General features: G+C 38.6%; 3 protein-coding genes across 11 annotated transcripts in view; 2 read left to right on the top strand and 1 right to left on the bottom strand.

The window, feature by feature from the left end:
• Positions 1-4588, top strand: part of LOC122714321 (serine/threonine-protein kinase 26) — a 77426-nt gene extending 72838 nt beyond the window's left edge. For all 3 annotated transcript variants that reach the window (XM_043935576.1, XM_043935575.1, XM_043935574.1), the window contains 8 exons: positions 1000-1165; positions 1333-1490; positions 2002-2187; positions 2372-2517; positions 2819-3101; positions 3253-3618; positions 3747-3973; positions 4130-4588. In XM_043935576.1, coding sequence (XP_043791511.1) covers positions 1000-1165; positions 1333-1490; positions 2002-2187; positions 2372-2517; positions 2819-3101; positions 3253-3618; positions 3747-3973; positions 4130-4139 — 1542 coding nt within the window. In that variant the 3' untranslated portion in view covers positions 4140-4588. The remainder of the gene's footprint in view (positions 1-999; positions 1166-1332; positions 1491-2001; positions 2188-2371; positions 2518-2818; positions 3102-3252; positions 3619-3746; positions 3974-4129) is intronic.
• Positions 4589-7023: 2435 nt separating this feature from the next.
• LOC122714319 overlaps positions 7024-21945 on the top strand; it is a 35503-nt gene continuing 20581 nt past the window's right edge. Inside the window, exons 1-6 of one of the 7 annotated variants that reach the window (XM_043935572.1) lie at positions 7024-9650; positions 11851-12969; positions 13100-13242; positions 13354-13501; positions 13569-13803; positions 14003-14106. In XM_043935572.1, the coding sequence (XP_043791507.1) occupies positions 12782-12969; positions 13100-13242; positions 13354-13501; positions 13569-13803; positions 14003-14106 (818 nt within the window). In that variant the 5' untranslated portion in view covers positions 7024-9650; positions 11851-12781. The other 6 variants (XM_043935570.1, XM_043935569.1, XM_043935568.1 and 3 more) reach the window with 6 other exon arrangements.
• Positions 14541-17336, bottom strand: LOC122714322 (prolyl 3-hydroxylase OGFOD1). The gene is made up of 2 exons (XM_043935577.1): positions 17111-17336; positions 14541-16994 (listed from the first exon to the last, which is right to left on the bottom strand). The coding sequence occupies exon 2, from the start codon at positions 16493-16495 to the stop codon at positions 14681-14683; it is 1815 nt and encodes a 604-aa protein (XP_043791512.1). The 5' UTR covers positions 16496-16994; positions 17111-17336; the 3' UTR covers positions 14541-14680.

The raw sequence follows: 21945 nt of genomic DNA, 5'->3' as shown, positions 1-21945 counted from the left end.
CTCAGTATTTCTTCTCCATGGATTTATATAGTAAAAAATGTGGATATGTCGTTTAAAGATTGGTTAGAAAAATTATTGAAAGGTAATTAATTGTTCGTGTGTGTAATTTGTTTATCTTGAGAATTTCATTCACCGATATTAAATATATATATATATAATTCGTGTGAAACGTTATTTTATAATATAATATCGAGACATATTGTATATATCAGACAGGCCAGCTGTGAAAGATTGCATTGATCCATCATTGATTAAATTTATTTGTCTGCATCACCTTGACTATCGCTTTTACCATCGCTGGAAGATGATCGAGCACGGTCGTATATCGAGTCATCGTCTCGTATCTTGCTTAATGATTCCTTCACGACCCGGTGACCAAAGAGCGCGAATCTCCGAGCATCCTTGTGCACAACGCAATTGATTAATCCATCGATTAGGATGCGATTATCGGATAGCCAATGAATCATCTTTACACGGGTGCGCACAAGCGCCCAGAAGCGGGGAACGATTGGACATCCGGTGTCGGTGTAATATTATCGATGAACCCGCGCGAGATATACTATACATACACGGAACGGAACGATTATTAAAAATTAACGTTACGTTAACAAGTAGACACGTGGTGTTGAAAATAGCGTTGGATATCATCGTTTCTAAATTTATTATAATTTATTTATGTGTAGCTCGATCAATCCATTGTGCAAATATCACGGAAGCAAGGCCGTGTTTTCGAGGCCCCTCCCCCTAATTTCCCTCCAAAAATAAATCAGCTTCGTTCGCGTAAACGTTTATTTTCGCTTTAATTGGCTTCATCCCCAGATTCTTCGGTTTTTTCGATTAACTTTAATTCACGACGGAATATATACGCGTATAATCTGTCTCTGGCATCGTAACGGCGCAGATTCGAGCAGAAAGATTGGCCGAGACACACTGGCAAAGTTTCCAGACACAAAGCGGGGGATGTTTCGTTACACAGCGTGGATCTTTCTCTGTTCGCAGGGAACGAAACTATGGATTATTATGGAGTACTTGGGTGGCGGCTCGGCCCTGGACTTGATGAAGGCCGGTAACTTCGAGGAAATGCATATCGCGGTGATATTGCGCGAGGTGCTCAAAGGGTTGGATTATCTTCACAGCGAACGGAAGCTCCATCGCGATATTAAAGGTGCATTTGTCAAGAGAAAAAAAAATTTAAAAAAAAAAAAGAAAAGAAGAAAACGGAAAACAAAGGAAAAGATTAATCTGTTTCTTCAATTTGTGCTTTGAATGAATATTTTTTTTTCCTTTCTTCCCTCTCCCTTTTAACTAACTTTTAATCTCGTCGTTTTTAAGCGGCAAACGTTTTGCTGAGCGAGATGGGCGACGTCAAGTTGGCCGATTTTGGCGTTGCCGGACAGTTGACCAATACGACCAGCAAACGAAACACTTTCGTCGGGACGCCGTTCTGGATGGCGCCGGAAGTCATCAAGCAAGCTTCCTACGATTCCAAGGTAATCGCTCAGAGAAAGGCACGGATAATATTATCCTCGAGTTTCTCGGCTGTATCTTTCATTTTACTGTTTCTCGTACTCGAGAGAACATTACTCGCGTGCAGTCCGGTCACGTATCCCCAGAGATTTAATTTTATTACCTATCTCTGACTCTCCACCTCTCGATGCTTACCTGATTTACCTCTTTGAGGGATTCCTTCTTCTTTGACGCAACTCCTCTTTATCCGCATACTCTTCACGCAGGGGGAAATCATTTAAAGATCCACTATTTATATGTATTTTCGATACTTTTCATAGAAAGAAAAAAATTAATTATTAAATCGATCAAGGAACGTAAGATTTATATTTAGAAAAAGATTCTTTAGAATCCGTTACACATCCTCCTGACCTCGTGTATATATATATTTCTCTAAAACAATGTCCGAAAGATGAAGGAGAACGGTAGTAGCGTCATGATTATCGCCCGATTAACACCTCTTCGACTTCTTTAAAAAGAAGACTTCTTCCGCAGGCTGACATTTGGTCGCTGGGCATCACGGCGATCGAATTGGCCAAGGGAGAACCGCCGAACAGCGAGCTGCATCCTATGAGGGTCCTGTTTCTCATACCGAAGAACAATCCGCCCCAATTAACCGGAAATTATACGAAGCAATTCAAGGAATTCGTCGAGGCCTGCCTCAACAAGGACCCTGAAAACGTGAGTTGATCTCCGTCCGAGCCAGGAGATGTCCACGTATTTATACGTTTTATTTTTAATTTTCGCGCACTTCTTTGCGAGCACGTGCTTCGAAGAAAGAATTTTCTGTTAGAAGGAGAACCAAGTTGGCGGAAGTTGTGATAATTTTCCTAATTATCCGTTTCCTTTATTTCTTACGCTTCAGAGGCCGACGGCGAAAGAACTATTGAAGTTCCAGTTCATCAGGAAGGCGAAGAAAAACTCGTACCTGATCGACCTCATAGACAGATACAAAAAGTGGAAGTCGCAGAGAAGCGAGGAATCCGAGACGGAGAGCGAAAATTCGGACTCGTAAATTTCCATTTTTATCGAATATTTGTTCTATCAGAGCGTTAAATATACTCTGTGCGTGCAATTCTTTGAAGGATTGATTCTAGAGTCTCTGTTAAAACTGTTAAATGCTAATAAAAAAAAAAAAGAAGACTTATAGACGAAGCGAGATGATGGAGATAGAACGAGATGATCCTGTGTTTCTGTGTGTTCACCAACCAACAGTGTTCAGAATCAATCCTCCAAAGGATTTACCCTCCGATATGTATATATTTAACAGTATAAATGTACGAGGAATACAACTGAAGCTGGTTCGTTTCAGGGAAGAGTCGAAGCAGGATAGCGACATGGACGATCCATGGATAATGACGGTGAAAGGTCCACACGTGGTTAAAGGTCCCGTGGTTCCTATGCTACCGTTGGACGAGCAGCCACCCTCGTTGACCCTCACACACACGCCGAATCACAGATCGACGAATCACAATCAACAAGCGAAGCCACACGCGAACGGTACCTCGAGATCTCCGCCAAACGATTCCACGTTGAATCATTACAGGAGCGAGTCGAGGGACTCGGTTCGCGATGGCCAAGCGAAGCATACGCCGGTAAATAGCTCGCGTAGTAAAATTAAATTCGATTAAAAAAGAGAATTGTTTATCTGTGACGGTGGATTCGTTTCGCCGTGTGCAGATGCTGGTCTTCTCTTATAATATCTTCTGTTTAATATCGGTGGAATTTAATTGCGATGGCTTTCAGTCCCGACCGCACGAGGCTGCACCACCGCCGCCCGTGGATACGCGAGAAAAACGAGAGGAACGAGACTACCGGGATTTCAATCGGGATTCCTCGTTGAGGGAGTTGAAGGAGATGCGCGAGAGCAGGGAGAGCAGGGAGAGCAGGGACAGGGAACGGGATAGAGAAGGGCGGGAAAGGGAAAGAGACAGGGACAGGGAGAGGGAGTTTAGCGCGAAAGAGAAGAGGAACAGTAAACCGGACGTACCTGTCGTACCTATGGTGGACCATAGGCCCGGTGAAGACAAACAGAGACCAAGGAGCTCGCAGGAACTGAAGCATTCTCGAAGCGCGGCTCTTTCCGGTGTTGTTTTACCTCTCCTGTCCGAGGTAAATATTTTTTTTAGAGAGAGAGAGAAATTAGAGAAAAGTTTATTAATCGGGTTCCATCTCCTTTTCTGAAAGATGGATGGACACAAATAGAGAAATTAATTCCTTTGTTTCTGTCCGTATCGTAGCTTCAAAGGAAACATCAATATTCGGCAAGAGACAATAATGGTGAGGGCGGAAGCGGCATTGGCAAGAACGGAGGCGCGATAGAGGAACTGCGCAGTGCGTTCGAAACAGCGGAACGCACCTCGCCAGGAATGACCGAGGCCCTTATCAGGGAACTCCTTAAGTCTTTACTTCCTGCCAATCACTCGGAGGGCTGTCTGTTTATGCTGATGGAAAAAGTTATCCTGAGGTGATCATTAAAAAACAATTTGCGTTTTCGTTCAATTTTGTTCATTCGTTTGCTTTTCACGTCACGTTTTATTATAGATGATCCAGTTTTCGCTTTCAAAATTATTAAAATTGTGTATATTCGTTTCGTAAAATATGAAGTTGTCGTTTTTTCCAGGGATACGTAGGGACGCGAGAGAGCGAGGGTTCGCAAGAGATTGTGGTCCGAAAACATCCTGACATTGTAACGATTCGTTATTTCTCGTTTATCAGAGTAATTATTCCGTGTGATGCCGGTATATATGTTGTTCACGATTACCGGATCCGAGCGTAAGAGATGAGTATAGATGAAGAACGTCGCTGCAACAGCCCGGATATTTTCTTTCCCTTCGGTCTGCAGAGATTAGGCTCGACAACAAAGCTCGTCAAATTGTAACTTTTATCCGATTATCCCGTTTCCGTGTCCAATTCAACGCGAAGTGCTCGTTAGATAGAGAGATAAAATATTATAGCGACATATTTTATCGCGCGAAATTCACACATTTTAAGAGCGATAATATCGATTTATTTCCGTTCGAAAACAGAGCAAAAGTTAGAGATTTATCTACTACAGTAAAAAAAAAAAAAAAAAAAAAAAGAAAAAAAAAGAAAAAAGGAACAAAAAGAAAAGAAAAAAAAAAGAGAAAATTATACCATCCAATTACCCTCGCGCGAGGGTAACAGTTACCGTTAATTCTTAAAAAGATATTAGTCCCCCGATCGTTAAAAGTTAGTATTTGGAAAAAATTAAGTAAAAAGAAAAAAAAAACAAAAAAACAAAAAAAAAAATAAAAAAAAAGAGCAAGAAAAATGTAGGAAATAGTTGAAAAATATTTTTGCAAATCGTGCAACCACCCGTTCAGAATTCTTTGTACGTTCTTCGTGTTCGGTATCGACGCAACCTTAAAGAGCGGATGATATAACATAGGTACAACGGTGGTCCGATGGATGGTGAAAGGGTATTTCGTTGAAGGGATCTTGCCTCATTGTAGATACGTCCGGAACATGCACTATCATTATCATTTTAATAGAATATCATCGTAGCCGTTGCGAATTTCGTTCGAGTTAATTGATTCACGTTCGAACAAGGATCGTTGTTTTTATCTCGGTATAATTTGAAGATATTTATTTTCAACCGCGAAATTCGATTCGGGCAGTTAATCAAAAATTAACGGAGGGGAGAAAAACTGTCCTTTGAATGAACGCCTTCCCATTAACTTTCTGCACTAGCTAGTAGTGCATGTTTCGGATTCAGGAAACGAAATCGAAGGAAGGGAGAACGCCTCCGTGCAGGAGGCTTTGTAAATATGTATGTAGCACGATAAGATAGTCTTATTGTTCTAATGATCGACGTCTCTGCCAGTCGGTTGCGCAGCTCCGTAACGCGATCCCGTTTTACCATGATATTTCTAGTACTATTTTCCGTAATTAACGAAGATTAAGATAGAGAGAAAATGAGAGGGTAAAAAGGGTAAAAGGAAAACAAACAAAAAAAGGAAAAAAATCATGCGTTTATGACTGACGTCCGTAGCGTAACCCGGTTCAGGAGAAATAATCGATATATATATATATATATATATATATAAATAAGCGATATTAGTCGAGTATTTCATGAGAAGTGGTAGCGCGCGAACCATGCGAAAAATGCGCTTTTTTTTTTTTTTTTTTTTTTTTTTTTTTTTCTCTCGAGCTAGAGTTCTTCCACTAGTTTCGCCCGGGTAGAGTTCTTAGTCGAGCCGTTCCACGATCGAGCCTGAGCTGTGATAACTTCCGCGAGACGTCGTCACTTAATCCACGTTGTTTGTAAACTAATGTATTTTATAAAGTATATTATATATATATATAGAAAGAGAGAGAGAGAGAGAGAGAGAGAGAGAGAGAGAGAGAGAGAGAGAGAGAGAAGAAGGTTAAAAAAGTTAATAAACGAGAGAATCGTTGCGTTTAATGCGCAGGATGATCGCAAACGAACAAATCATCGCGATAACGATCGTTTATTATTTTTTTTTTTTTCTACGAAACGTTCGCGTGCTATCCTGCATCGCGAAAGATTGAAATAGAAAAAAAAAAAAAAGGAAAAAAATGCAAGATGGGTGATAAGAATGCGAGAGCGTGAGAAAGTGAGAGAGCAAGAGGACGTATGTGTGGAAACAAGAATGAATAAGAAAAGAGAGATAATTTTAAAAGAAGAAGAAGAAAAAGAAGAAGAAGAAGAAGAAGAAGAAAAAGAAGAAAAAAAAGAAGAATAAAATTTTAGCATTTGCGCGAGGATGAAACTGAGCGTAAAATTATAACGAGAATATAGTATTAATTATCAGAAAGTCGTGCAGAAAAAGAGAGACGACAGAGAGAGACCTAACTATCGTAAGCCCGCAATACAATATTACGTAGTTGCGTTTTATTCCAGTCAGCGAGGCTGTAATTGGGAGAGAGCCGTAAACTCCTACGATTATTATTATAATATAATGTCAACGATGACGAACGAGATAATTGTTAGTACGTGAACACCTCTGATCTCCGCTCTACCACACCCCTTTTGTTCTCTCTTTTTCGACTCGTTCTCCTGCCGCCTGTAATATTTCTTTGTTTTTTTTTTTTTTTTTTTTTTTTTTTCATTCTTTTTTTCCGAACCGATGGAAGAGGAGGAGAGAGACACGACACGCAGAAATACGTAGGATGATTTTACTATTCTTATTAGTTGAATTACGTTAGTTTAATATCACTACACTCTATTGTTAATATTATAGATTTATTCGTCTTTATTGTTGTTTCACCGTTGGGTTAGGTTTTCTTTTCGATGACTTTTACGACGGTCGCTACCCCAGTCATCCTCATAAAGCTGCCATAAACGCTTACCGGCTACGCTCTAATAAAGAACTCAGAAAACTCGAAAGGTTTCAACGAATTATCTTCCCGTATCTCTTCTTCCGATCCTTTTTTTTTTTGCAACGAATGACCCCCAAAATATATACAGAAAAATGCGAGTTGAATTGGTGATTATTAAGTCGTTAATGATTTTAACTCTTTCCGTAGTATATGCGGAGTAAATTTTGAATCGCGTATCGAACGTATGGCTGTGTAAGCAATGTGTTTAAATCGTCGGAGATCTGAGGCGTGGCGGTCCTATGTTTAATTGATCATATTATTATTTTTAAAAAAGAAAAATTCTCGAAGGGGTGGTGCACCATGTACTCATGTTTTTCATAATGATTAATTTTTAATTATTCTTTTTTTTTTTTTTTTTCTCTCTCGAAATTCAACAGCAATAAATTAGATAGTGCGCTGTAGTTCGTATTAGTAATATTTAAAAAAAAAAAAAAGCAGGACTGACGAATTATTTAGGACGAATTATTTAGAGGCGCTACCAATTTTGAAAAAAAAAAAAAAAATATTAGAAGAGTCTCTCTAAATTTGTGCACGCTCATATTCCCGCTCAAAGCGGGTTGAAAGTAAACGAAATACCAAATCGAACCTCGTTCGTATCATGATATGGTTTATACTTATACTTTTGCATAGCCATACGTAATGTTATTAAAAAAAAAAAAAAAAGCTTTTCATGTTCTCCTTGTTTTTTTTTTTTTTTATATATATATATATATTTTCTTTTTTTTTCTTTTTGCATCGAACGTTATCTTGTAAATCTTTCGACAAGTAAGAGAGCTGTGATTTTGAATTTCATTTTGAAGATCGTTTTACTTTTCGATTTACGTACAAAATGAAACTCCGAGAAACAAGGATCGTTTCTTTTAGCGTTATTTCGAAGGAACGATGAAAAATTATCATAAATTGCACCACGTTCAATCCGAATTACGTGTCCTATTGTAATCAGCACTCTTCTTTGTATTATATTTTTAGCTATTATCCATAATATATTCAGCGTTATAACATCGTGGTAACAATAATATTAACTATCGACGTAGAATATAAATATATATATAAATACATATATATATATATATATATATTTTTTGTATTTTACTTCTACCTTGGCTGCATTGGACTGTATCATATTGATTGTATGTGGCATGCTAAGGGCGTGTACAAATACGAAATAAAGATCAAATAAATTACGATCGTCGCTACTCTGTACGTTCCTTATATCGTATATCTTTATCGAACGAAACAACGAACGAAATATTATAATTACGATTATATATTCTTATGTATAAATATAAAGATTAGGATATTATTTTTATCGCTGATCCAAACAACGTACTATGCGTGGATGCTTAATGTATGCAATATTGAATTGTAAATTCTTGGAACAAGGTTGGACGCGCCTTTTAATTCTTTCTTCTCTTTTCTTTTTTTTGCGTTTCCAAGATTGCTTTTTCCCAGGAAGGAAATGGGATGTTTCTCGCGTACAACGAGTCACGAGTATAGGAACCATCATTTGAAGACTTATATACGCATACTTCGTAACGCAACGAAGACGTAATTGAAACGTTACGAAAGAATACACTTGAAAACCCACGTACGGTCCCACATTGCATCTCTCTACTACATACCAATCGACAAAAATCTTGCATCAATCTTGTGGATCTTCCAACTATGCATTCCAACCAACTTCATTGACTTCGTTTTCTGATTGTTAATTGAAATTACCTCGACCCGAATATTCCTCGGAATATTCATATACATAATATATATTCAAGATACGAAGCATCGTTTCAAGACACGAAACCATATAGGATGCGAGGATTTAGAATTATAAGTGAGAAGAAACTGCTTGCAACGAAAGAATTGGAAAATCGTCGTTAAATGATAGAAATATCTTTCTATTCGGATCTAATAACCACGACGAAACATTCGAGATGTTTAATCGTTACCCTCTCCCCTCTCTCCTCGATCGGTAAGAGATATCAGATACAAGGGGGACGAATAATAAATTCACGTCTCCTCGATTTGAACGCGGCTCACGAGCCTTCTTTATCACGCACACCCGGTCGATAAAAGTCAGTCCATGAAAAAGTGGTCGGTCGTGATTGCCGTGAACGCGAGCGAGCGAGTGCAGCGGTGAAAAGCGCAGGTCCATCGGTTGGCGGGCTAGGCGTGAGAGGCGAGGGGGTGAGGGGGCTCGAGAGCATAGGGATTTCCTCGGCGCATTTCGTTGCAGTAGTCGACAGCATCCCGCGGGTGGTCGCGATCGAACAATCAAGGGCGGGAGAGCTGTCGAGCAGAGGGTTCGAAGGGGGAACCCTTGCCTCTTTCCCTCTCGCTTTCTCTCTCTCTCTCTCTCTCTATCTCTCTCTCTCTCTCCCCCTCCCCTCTTGTCCTCCGTCCATCACCGATTCGAAAATAGTGGTAAGGTGCTTCTGCGAAAGAGGAACGCGCGTCCGACACGTGATCGCGTGCACGCCAGTGCTTTCGTCCAATTTTTCCTTTCCCCTCCTCCTCTCGATAACAAACGAAACACCGGTGAATTTTGTTGTTCGTCGTGTAGTAGTAGTAGAAAGGGGGCGAGCTACGCCCCGGATCGACCGGGGATAATTCGAGGGAAAGAATCGACGAAGAGGCCTTGGGGAGACGCGGAGCCCTCGAGGACAGGGGATCCTGGCACGCCTCCAACCGAGTCTCTCCTCATCGACGACGCCGATCCAACGGCGACGACGTTCGATGTCGGCGGCACAGCAGACCGCGAAGTGTGTCGTTGCTATTTTCAGGTAGTACGTATCCGCACACCGGGCCACGCAAATCTTGAAGTAGAAAAGATAGCTTTGCAAAGCTTGTTGCAAAAAACGGCCTTCCCTCTCTCCGGCTGTCGGTAATAATGCCGCTAGTGGCTAGGTAGTTGTTTCGAGCACGCGCGAATCACACTCTCAGACACGCACCTCTTCCTTCTTACCTCACCGCGGCCAGACGGACGATTGATTAACTTTTCAGTGGAGGTAACCGCGCGCCTCTACGCTTCCGCCGCGCACGTGCTCGCCACGGGATGGATAGCCGCGATGGGAGTTCCCGTAATCGGAAATACCGCCACGATACGCGTCTAGGAATCATCAGGTTCCGATTTACGCCTCGATCGAGTGCAATGGGCGTGGATAATCCGTTTCGTAGATAATCCGTGGTGGTGTATTATCGGTCGATGATGAAATATCGTCGTCGAGTAATTGCTCGTATTGTTGCACGGAAAGAAGAAATTTGACGGTTAAACAATTTGAGCAATTTTTCAAGCTTCTCGAAGTATCCTCTCTCGAAGAAGTAGGATAAAACAGGGAAAGGTAGTCTGGTGTTGATTAAAAATTCGTTAAAATCGTCGTCATTCTATAACCAAGTTGGTTAGAATTTAACTGAAATGAGGAAGAGGAGAAGTTAAAAAAGGTGGAAATTCACGATCGAACGATGTTTAGATCTGGTCTGTCGAGCACCAGTTTCGGTAAAGCATGACGGTACACAGTCGCGTATATAGGTATTTACGCTTTAATTACTTATTTTTTTTTTTTCGCGCTGCTCCAAAAAGCCAACGATGTGTGATACGTGGCTTTTGTGTGTTGCATACGAGGCATCTGTGTGCGCGCGTAAAGCGCAACGATCGCGTACGTCAAAGCCGGCAGTGAATCTCCGCGAGCCGCAGAGCGCGGACGTAATACCGCGGCGAAGCCGCGCCAATCCTCCTCGCCAATAGTGCGCGAAAACGGCGGCTCTTCAACCTTCTTCTTTACCTTTTCCCCGCGTCTACGTGTCGCGCGTTCGACCGCAAACCTGATCGATTCGTTACCGTTCTTCGAGAAATGCTAATGGAATTTCAAGCGACCTACCTCGCTGGCCCTGTCGTCTAAATTTTAATCCGTAGAATATTTTTTAATATTAATATATGTTTACACGTGTATTTTCGTTGTCGTCGCATTGCAAGTGTGTCGTTCGCTGTTATCAAATCGAATCGTTCAAGCGTTGCACTACTACGGTGCACCTTCCACGCGTTTTATTTTTATCAAGATCGATACAATAATTTGCCCGATCGAAGCGTGAACAGCGGTTGAGCGAACAGTTTAACAGGAACTGTAATCGAATGTGTAAGGTGGTTGGTTTTCGTTTGTTCGCGTCGCATCGTGATATCCGTTATATTCGGCCAAGTTTGTAATAAACCTTGGAGAACGGGTTATAATATTCTCCAAGTGTTCTCCAAGTTCGAATTATTTCGCACTTTCTTTTCTAATTAGAAGTTTGCCTCTCGGAGCACAGTCTCGTCGGTGCAATTATGGAAATCTATACACCGGTTCGGCGTAGGCTAGGCAGACGTATTATTTTCGAATTAATTAACGGGTTAATTGCCATTGAATGAAAATTCAGAGTTTCGATCCAGCGAGATGTTTCGCGTGCGTCCGATGGATGGTGGTTTTTAAATAAACGGTGACGATAAACGCGCGCGAAAATCTCCAACCAATGCGAATACTTACCGCGATTTGAACCGTATCGCCTCTCGAACGGAACGAAGACCAACACGTTTCTTTACGCTCTTCTACCCGCGAAATACGATTCCTCGTGTTCAACAAAAGACCGAGACACGTCGTATTGTATTTAACGTCGTAAAGTAATCCTGCTTAAAATCGAGAGGAAAAAGAGATAAACCTAGGAATCTAAATATATATATATCGTTTCTTTTTTCGAGCTCGTAACAATTTAGACGAACGAGAACAATTTCAAAACGATTGTACGAAGACAATCGTCCGATGCAAGTCAAGTCGTGTATTGTCCTCCTTCTAATCATAATTGATGATTGCGCAATCACTGCTCGAAAATAGGCGTCTCGATCACGCGGTACGATACGTTGAAGGGAAAAAAAAAATCATGGTTAATATCTGTGTATCTTTCTCTATCTCTTTCTCTCTCTCTCTCTTTTCCCCCTCCCTCCCCTGTATTTAGGAAATTGGGATCGCCGGTTTTTCGAGCAAGAGACACGACGCGGGTGAAACCACACAAACGAGCACAGAAACTGTAGAAACGCGCGGCGAAAAAGAGAACAGGAGGTTCGTAAATGTGAGAGAACAGGTTCTCTTCGAATATTGCGAAGAGTGCAAATAAAGAAGATACTTTACTTCTTTTTTATATACATAAATATATATATCGTCGCTTTAAATTTTTTATACCAGAATCGTATATATATTTGTACACCCTTTTTCCGAATATATATATTTATTCTGTGAGAAAATTTTTACCGAGACTCAAGTGCGGGCCGATGTGCGGCGGACGAACGAATCGAGTGGAAAAAAAAAAAATGAAGATGGATAAATCTCCGGGCGGCGAAGATTCTGTGAAGCGAGAAATCGAAAGCGAGGGAAACGAGCGGATCGGGACGATCCGATTGTAATTATCTTTGCCGATATCGGGGCAAACGTGTTCGATACGGATTGAATGAATGAACGTGGAATTCCAGTACGGATAAGAGAAGAGTTGGACGCACGTGGTTCGTGAATCCGGCGAAGATTTGTGATGGAATGACCGCGCGTGCCAAATGCCTCGATAGAATCAACCGTTATGACGTGATACGATAGCAGAGTGAGAGAACTTTAGGAGTAGAAGTAGCTCAAGATTCCACTACGACTATTTTAAGAACGGGCGAATGGGCATAGTTTCCGAGAGAAAAGTAGAAACGGACCGGCGAGATCGTCCGAGACACGTCCGATAACAAGTGTTGTAGTCGATAACGAAGAGTGGAAGAAGAAGGAAGGATCTCAACGTGACAGAGTTTTAAATTCTTTTTCTTACTCTCTTACTTTCGCGACAAGTGAATATACTCGATCGTGAAATATTATATATATATATATATATATAGAAACACGCGAAGAAAGGAAGAATGGAGGGAAGACCGAAAATCGAGATCGTCCGCGTACCTTCGAACGAGCGCGGTAACTTCCGGTCCCTAGACGGTGTCCGTAATAATTACGGCCACATTCGTGTGGGCACGTACTATCCGGAACCGGAAGTCAAAGTGGTAGTTTGTGACAGCAAACCGCCTATCGAGCAATCTCGGAAATTCAAAAAGTAAGTATGTTGTATATTGTTTTTTCTTTTTTTTTTTTTTTTTTTTTTTTTTTNNNTTTTTTTTTTTTTTTTTTTTTTTGTTTCGTCGATAGAAATTTTATTCGTTGCTAACGATACGATTGTATTTCAGGCATTTGGGACCAGTTTCAAAATTGCTTAGACGTCGTCATCACGCGACATATCTTGCGACAAAATCCTGTGATAATATTTATAGCGTGAATAGAAGCACTAGCTCCTTAGACTGGAGGGTTAATCAAACGACGAACGAGAAAGGTGGGGAATCGAATATTTCGGTTCGAGACGATCCGTGTATACCGTGTACCGTTATCGTCGAACCAGCGTTAAGGTTACACGAGCATCATTCATTCGAAATTATTATTTCAGGCCTTCAATCTCGTCAAAGCAATAGCCTAGATTGGCGGGTAGGAAGATCAATTAACAAATTGCATTGGAGGGACACTACTCGTAGCGCGGAACAGCTTTCAAGAAGTGGAGCAATCAGTTCTGATCACCTTCAAACACCCAGTACAAAGTACGTTATTCTATCGTTTGATTCCGTATAAGAAAGATGTGTGTAATAACAGGCGAACAACTCGTAGATCGAAACTCATTTCGCTACTTCGACGGCTCTCCCCTCGACTTTCTCGACCAGGAAGCAAAAATTCCTTGCAAGCATCGCCGACCATTTGTCCTTGGGTGCAGGTAGAATACTCCTCGGAATCGATTAACGACGGGTTACGCGAGGATTCGCAGGAAAACGACGTGAGCTTCCAGAGAGAATTGCAACTCAATGAATTGAGGAAACGCATGGCTGGAATCGCTACCACTTCTCAGGTGATTTGTTACGATAATCGTACGCTGTATGATTAAAAACGATCGATTATCGTGTGGAACAAAGGTAAAAGGCGAAGACATTAATGGTCTTGTGAGCGATTTAAAAAGAAGAAGAAAACATCCAAGTTTACAACGATGTCGTATTTTTATCGCGTATTTAATAGAATGATTTTTATCGAGAGATTTTTTTTTATTTCAGGTTACCACAAAAATCGTTAAGGATGGGAAGGAACAGCAAAGTTGTACACAGATCAGGATACAAGTGCAAGAACCGGAAAACGATTATACTAACGCCTCAAACTCGTAAGCTTAATTTTTTTATTTTATTTTTATTTCTTTTACATTTAGAATAAGAATTTTTAATCGCTTTTGCATCGAAACAAAAAAACTAAGAATTTTCTCTTCAGAATCCAAGTACGCCAAGTATATATATATATATATATATATACATATATATATATATACATATATATATATATACATATATACATATATTTACCTCGAAACCCTCGCATGCGACCTAATTGCACCTAACGTTAGTTCCGTAAGTAAACGTAAGCGATAGATGTATGACACCTAATAAACGAGAATGTTTTCTGCACTGTGGTCTTAATCTCCATCTTAGTTTTCGTAAGAGACACGCACGACTCCTTATTTGGTACTTGCATCCTAAATTCAATATGGAATATTGTTAGTAGGTAACTAGGTACGTAGAAATAAATAACAAAAAGTATTGCTCGAAGATAAATACTGACAATTTTATTAATACGAATACTATGATACATGTGAACGTAGACACTTTTCGCCTGCCATTCATTATACAATTGTCAACTCGTTTAAAGAGCATACGAGACGACACAAGTCTTATGTGCAATTATTATTCATAATATGTACAAATCAGATTGTAAAAATAATCTGTACAGTAATGAGTCACGTATTTATGAACACGACATGTACTTAATGTTTTATAAACAAGACAAAGATGGTTATCTTTCGTTGGCACGTGAATTAATGTGCCCTCAAGTTGTTTGGGATTTACATAATCTATTGTATATTCCTCCTCGGCCATATGATTCGTATTAAATTGAATTATTACATCTAGAGCTCCTGTATCGGATGTATTCGCATCATCCAAATCTTTCTCCTGATCAGAATTTTCCAAAGAATTGTCTAACGGGTCGGAAAGATAATCCCCGATATCAGATACGTCAGAATCATCCGTGTCCAGAGATCTAGCTAACTTCTGTGGCGACGAACCGTCCAGTTTGGACAAGGAGGATTGTCGCGATAACTTCTTCTTTGAATTTGAATTCGAAGATTTCTCTTTAAGTATTTTCTTTAATATTTCATCTTCGTCGACATCATTATCTCCCTTCATACTCTCCGGAGTATTGGATTCTGATTGTATGCTTTTATTTTCGTAATTTGCCGAACTTTTCTCTTGATCTTCTCTACTTTTTTCCAATACTTCCAATGATGAGACTTCTGGTATTTCTTCGGTTTGACTAAGGCGTCCATAATTACTGGATCTTCTTTCATTTATATCGGCTAATAAGGTGTAACAACCACTGGACCATCTTTGAAGTTCTATAGCCATCTTGGGATTCATAGTTTCCGTTTCTGATATCAAATCTAATTCCGTGTAATCTTTCAATAATTGAAATATCGTGACAGATTTAAACATGTTATAAAATTTCGACAATAATTCTGGCAAGCTCGTTTCATCTGCCACTTCGTAATTACGAATATCGGCTGGTCCAACTTTTTTCCAAACAATAGAGTCGGACGTCAAATCTATGGAAAGTTTTTCATATACGTCATCTTTGAAATAATTAGATAAAAGTGTGAACGAGTCCCGTTCTATCTCTTTCTGGACCTCTTTAACGATACTAGGATATATGTAGCACTCCGTTACCCAATCCCGCAAATTTATTCGATCGTTTAATGGCTCTATATAATTGGGTTCAATTTCAGGTCTTGGTGGCCTGGTATCTTCTCTAAGCGGTCCATGAAACCAACCATTAATGGACCAACGTGATTTATCCGATGCAATTACTTCAGCTACTTGATGATAAGAATTATCCGTAACTTCAAAAAATACAAGGGAATTGTACTCTGGTATCAAAGATTTTACAACATTTCTAGGTAGTCCATTTTCATCAGTGTCAAATAAATCTAAAGCACCTCCATCACTTGCAGACCAATTTTTTGAAAGATATAATACAAAAGCAATTCTACGATCACCCATATTGTCATCATGACAAAGTAAATAATCCGTATCATAGTAACAAGAACTTGACATTGATACCTTTTTATTAAGTTCTACCTTAGTGATTCGTTCCATCCATACTGTTAAATCTGTTTGAAAAGTCTGATAAAGTAACCTTAAATATTCTGAGTCAATATTAACAAAGTCACTAGTTTGTTCAAATTGATAAAGATCTAAACAATTTCTTCTACATTTAACATCCAATAATTCATTTTTTATTTCATCCATAACGTCTTCGCTATAAAGAAAGTTTGAAATTCTGCATACTTTGAAAGGTTTTGATATAATTTCAAGGTTGTCTACCTTTACATCTTTACAATTATGCCAATGTTCAGTAAATAATTGTTGAAAATTATCCGTATAGATAAAATCAGAAATGACAGATGGTTTCAATTTTTTTGATTGCGGTTCTTCTTCAGCCATTACTCCGGATTTCTTTTCAAACAATCAATAAGAGTTCTTACTTATGTATTCTTATTCTATCAGTCTTTTTACTTCTATCTTTGCATCAACAGTACATGTCCCTGATATTTTTATTACTTACAAATATTTTTATAAATTTGTAAACTATATCACATTTTTTTACCTAATAGACAGATATGTATGTATCACATATTTCAATTACATGCATATATCGTCCATTAAAATTCAACCTTTAGTGAAAAATATAAATTCTGTTGTCATTCGTATGTTTATCTTTTTCAAAATATCATTCTACAAGGTTATCGTGTTTGAATTCAGTTATCAACTGCCAGTAGTTGTTCTAATTGAGTTTTTATTCAGGAAATTAATGTTTCATTCTTTGCAAAAGTATAGTGCTGATAACAGAAATATCGCAACTTGTCTAAATACACTCACCGGACGATGCGGCACTTGCTTTTCGATACATACGGCCCACGTGGTTGTTCAACCCGCACGTGTTCTAAAAACAATCGGTTGAAAAGTCGGTTAATAAAATTCCGCTTGTCCCATGATTATATTAATGTTGAAACGATTAACCGTTAAACAAGTTAAATTTCTTTTTCGACAATTACGTACCAGAAATTGCACGTGTGTCCAAATTTAGCAAATTAGATCCGTCGTTCCGTGTCACCACGCAGTTGCATTCTGCCCAGGGACTACTAGTACCACTGGCGAAAACGTTGATTCGATCGAAACCAGGGACGTCGCGAATTATTTGTAAACCCTGACCATATGCAGGCCTCTTATATACAATTCGTACTTAACCTTATTTCGTTTCATTTGACGTCATAAAGTACGATTCAATACCGCGATTGTTTAAAATCTTTATACGAAGTGAACTTTTTTTAATATGAATTTATTAATGAAATGATTCTATACTTATGATAAAGATTGATAAAAGACTTTAAAAACTTAATTAATTTTGAAATTTATAATAATATATTAAAAAAAAATAAAGAAAAATATGAAAACGTTAATATCGTAACTTTTTTTTTATTCTTATATAATTCTACAATTATTATTTTTCATGATACGTAATAGATTTACATATTTATTTATAATTTTCACGTTTTTTAATAAGTGATATAAATTTTTACAATTTATATCTTATAAGCAATTATTCTATATTTAACAATAAATATCGATATTTTTAAAATATCTAATAAATATAGAAAATTTTAATCAAATTTCAAATTTGTTAAGATTTAACATAGATTTTTCATATTCTCAATTTAAAACATAATATAAATTAACAATTTTGTAATTAAAACAATTTTTTAAAGAGTGCAAAATTTTGCGTAAGAAATTAGAACAGTTTGAATCGTCCGCGCAATTTTATCATAGTTCCACAATTTGTCAACCTGTGTCGCTATAAGCGATCATATCAAGATGGCGACAGTAGTTCACATTTGACGGATGCCGTTGGTCGCATGGAAATTCGGGGCACACCCTGACCGTTAAATTGTACAAAGTGTGATATCATCAGATTTGATGTTCGATTATTGTGAAATCTTTGTGTAAAGAACTTGCTGGTAATCCTGGAACGCAATAACAGGACGGCTTACGCATACGTGAGTAACGATACACGAGTGAAACTCGCATACATACATCGTGACAAGTCTCATCCTTTCCGTTTTTTATCCCTCGAGATCTGTCAACACATTGGCCTTTTTTCCTGAAAATGTACGTTGCCTGCTTGTCGTTTGCCGATAGGTTCGATAACAAAAGGGTGGGGTTTTGCGGTTGAAATTAACGATGTAAACAGGCGGTTAGAATACTCGGGATCTCTTAGTCACCTTTTGTTTGTGTCGGAATCACGTTGTGCCGGGACAAGTTTAGTGAAGCGATATTTTATTGAAGTGATATTTAATGTGATTCTTACAATTTCGTCTCGAGCAATTCGTTTTACCTAGTGTCTTCATTATCGAAGACTTATTTTCTATTCAAGTCTTCACGATTCGTTTATTTTTCTATCTGCTATCTTGGCCTTGAAACCGGACTCTTAGTGCCCTACTGTAACGATTCCGATGTGAAGGAGCTTTCGAATTTTAAAATTCACGATCGTGTGTGGAGAACAAAGGTGAGTCAACTGGTATTTTTATATTATACATCAGCCTCGCGATATTACAATCTTTTTCTTTTTATACATCTGTCGAGATTCTATCTGTAAGTGAGTATCGATTGCTATAGGAAACTACGTTTCATTAACGTTCATAATATATTTTTCTGTGATCATTTGCTGTGTTTCTGTATCCAATAGCGATCAAAAAAAATCTCAGGCTGTTATATTTATATGAAGATGAGAAAAACTATAGGTGTATAATGCGTACGTGACAATCGCTTTATATTTTGTACCGTAATGATCATTTAGATAAGACGGAATCATGGAAGTTTCGAGTGACTTGTTCGCGATGAGGTAGGTCATTCGCCTTTTTTTCTCCTTCGATGGAATACCTTCGACAAGATGCCAAGTGGCTCGTTTAACGATTACGCCACTCGAACCACTAAGCTTGTCGGTCGCAAACATTAAGTATACTGTTAAACTTAAAGTACGTCCATTAATGTTGCCGTGTAAATTTTTCTTATACATAATAGTTTTTCTGTTTAACACCTTAGTTTAATTTAAATGACTTTTTACAATTTAAAATTCTTTTCCTATTTCAAAACGTTTCTTTAAAAAAATATATACGTACAATCACAATTTTCGTCATCTACTTATTTCTAGGGAATAAACATTCTTCGAATTTCTTTTCTGTCAGGTGACGTTGAAAATGTCAAGACACCTGGTATACGGGCGAACCGTTACTCGTTTCATCGATGTAAAAAAATATAATCTATCCTCCTCTGCGAAGGAGGATTTTTTCACAGAGTTTTGCAATTTTTACAATTTAGCATACATCGATACATTCGAACCTCATTGATATTTTTCTTCTAAATAGGGTGATCCGAGTCGAAGCAGATTATAACATTGCGTGACTGGCGTAATTATCCTCATGTTGAACCTGCTGCCGTGTAGCTGCGCCGTCGTATATGGCATTAAATTCCAGTTATCGACCTCGTAAGATCGTTTTTTATTTTCATGGAATCAAATTAATTCGATTCGTTCAACTTGTTTTTTCACCAAAGCAAGAATTTTATTGAAATTCGAGTAATCGTAATTATTTTTATCTTTGCTAAGAATGCAAATAGCACATCTTTTTATCTTTCATCTTTTTCTAATGAGACAATTTAAAAATTACGATTTACGAATTAAGAGTATAATTCTCAATTTATCCTTTCGGCTACGATTGTGTAATTAAGTAGTTAAGGAAAACTTACGTGGAATGTGTATATGTGGAAAATCAAAAAAGATTTATGGCAAGCGATAATAATATGAAACGGCAATAATAATTTCGTAAGCACGTGGAACGGCGACACGCTCGACTACGCGGTTGGCTGCAAAATATACTGAACGCGTTTCCTCTTTTCTATAGCTCGGAGAATATCACGTAGCGGCACTCGAATCGCTTATGGCATTGTTCGTCAGTAGAGTGCGACGAGATCGAAGGCGATGCGGCGTCGTCGTCGTCAAAAGAAATGGTTCTGGCCAGTCCAAACTCATCGTGGTTATCGATTCTATACTAACCCCTCTTGTCTTTACTTCCTCTAGAATATTTCAAGTACTTTTGTTCGTACTTCACGAGGATATTCCCCATTGTTGCGTAGACCAGGTGTGAGAGAAAAATTTCACTGCAAAAAAAAAAAAAATGGAGCGTCATTCTCGTCGTCCAGGTATCAACAGTGCATTTATTCGAGCAACGATGTAAGTTTCAACAAAACTAGTTTTTCTTCGATATACATTTTTTTTTTTTTTTTTTTTATTCGATATACTCGTAAGAGATAAGAACTCGTAAGAGTTGTTATTATAGAATAGGTAAAATAATGTATAATGAAAAAAATATTTCAGAGTATTTCTTGTTCGGTAATTGCGAACGATGAAATCATTCGAAACGATCCTCGACTATAACGAACGTGCGATTAGAATAATTCAAGCCAGTTGGAGTTGAACGGTGAAACAACGATGTGTTATTTTATGCAAATTGCGTCGTAATGCAACTGGCTTTCGTTTCCGTGCTATCAATTTGGATCGACGAGAGAGCAGAAGAATGCTCTTGGAGCAAGAAAGCGCTCTTATCGGTTCAAGATGAGCCGAATCGACCGCGTGCGAGCTGGTATCGACGATACGAACGCAATAAAAGGCACTTGGCCACTGCTGCATCGGGCAGCTGCTGCATTCTCGGTTCACGCGTTCCATCCACAACCAGCTGATTGCAATTCCTTTTCTGCATTCACACTTTATATCAGAATAATATCGAACCTTTAAACTATATATATATATATATAGTTTAAAGGTATATGCAAAATTTTCTTCCTATTCTAAACCGGTGCACATGCACGTGCCATTGCACTCATTGTACCGCTCTTCATGAAATATTAATTCATTCTAGGTTCGATTTCCTTTAATTCCCTCAACGGTAATTCGAAAGTTCGTAGTATCGTGAAACAGTGGCAGAATGCAGTTCTTCGAGTGATACAGGAAGTTCCTATAGTTTCCGTGGGAACATTGTTTCGCCATTACTCTCTCTCTCTCTCTCTTTCTCTCTCTCGTGCAGATTAAAAAGTGGAATCGCGTGACATTACGCAGCGGCGACCTATTTTTCTGTGAGAAAAATCTTTAGCTCTTTTCATTTTTTTTCCCTCTTTCCTCATTTCTTTTTAACCTTTTATCTAAACATTCGAGGATTATTTTTTGTTTTTTCTTTTTTTTTTTTCTTCTTTTTTTTTTTTTTTTTTTCTTCTTTTTTCAACATCGTGTTTTCAGCTAGAATTCATAATTACAATGGACTTGTATAAGTTCACGTTGTACAGAAATTGTGCTCTTCCAGAACCCTTGTTCCATGTTGCGCTGTTCGTTTTGCGTGGTACATACCGGTTCTGGACGATCAATAAAAAGGATAGAGAACCACAGATAGTTCGCACTCGGCCATTTCTTCTTGCGAGCAGACAAAAAAAGACTTTGTCCCAGAAATTTCTCGAATATGCATAGTTCCAGTCGTTCATCGCTCGTCCCTCGTTTCCCCACCTCGAAGGTGGGAATCACGCGATATTTGCTGAAAGGTGTAATTTAATTGGATAGAAGGTATCATTAACAGAAGTCAGTCGGTTAGACAATTATCGATGATACGTGTACTCCTTTTACGGGATAATGATTCAATTAAAAGTGCATACGTTGGTAACCGTGGTAACGCGTTGTTTCCCCTCATCGATTCGTCGAAAAAACAGGCGAGCTTAATTCGCGTAAACGAGCAACCTTACATTTCGTTTGTTCGATATTTCGAACAATTTTAACAGGTTTATCGGATGTGGCGAAT

Source organism: Apis laboriosa, unplaced genomic scaffold (genome assembly GCF_014066325.1).
Source record: "Apis laboriosa isolate Shangri-la unplaced genomic scaffold, ASM1406632v1 scaffold29_cov151, whole genome shotgun sequence".
NCBI classification, from domain to species: domain Eukaryota; kingdom Metazoa; phylum Arthropoda; class Insecta; order Hymenoptera; family Apidae; genus Apis; species Apis laboriosa.
The sequence above is the reverse complement of the archived record's forward strand: the minus strand, read 5'-3'. Positions and strand labels throughout refer to the sequence as shown.

Bases quoted from the DNA above. Each gene is read 5' to 3' on its own strand.
- LOC122714322 (XM_043935577.1), bottom strand. From the start codon at position 16,495: ATGGCTGAAGAAGAACCGCAATCAAAAAAATTGAAACCATCTGTCATT.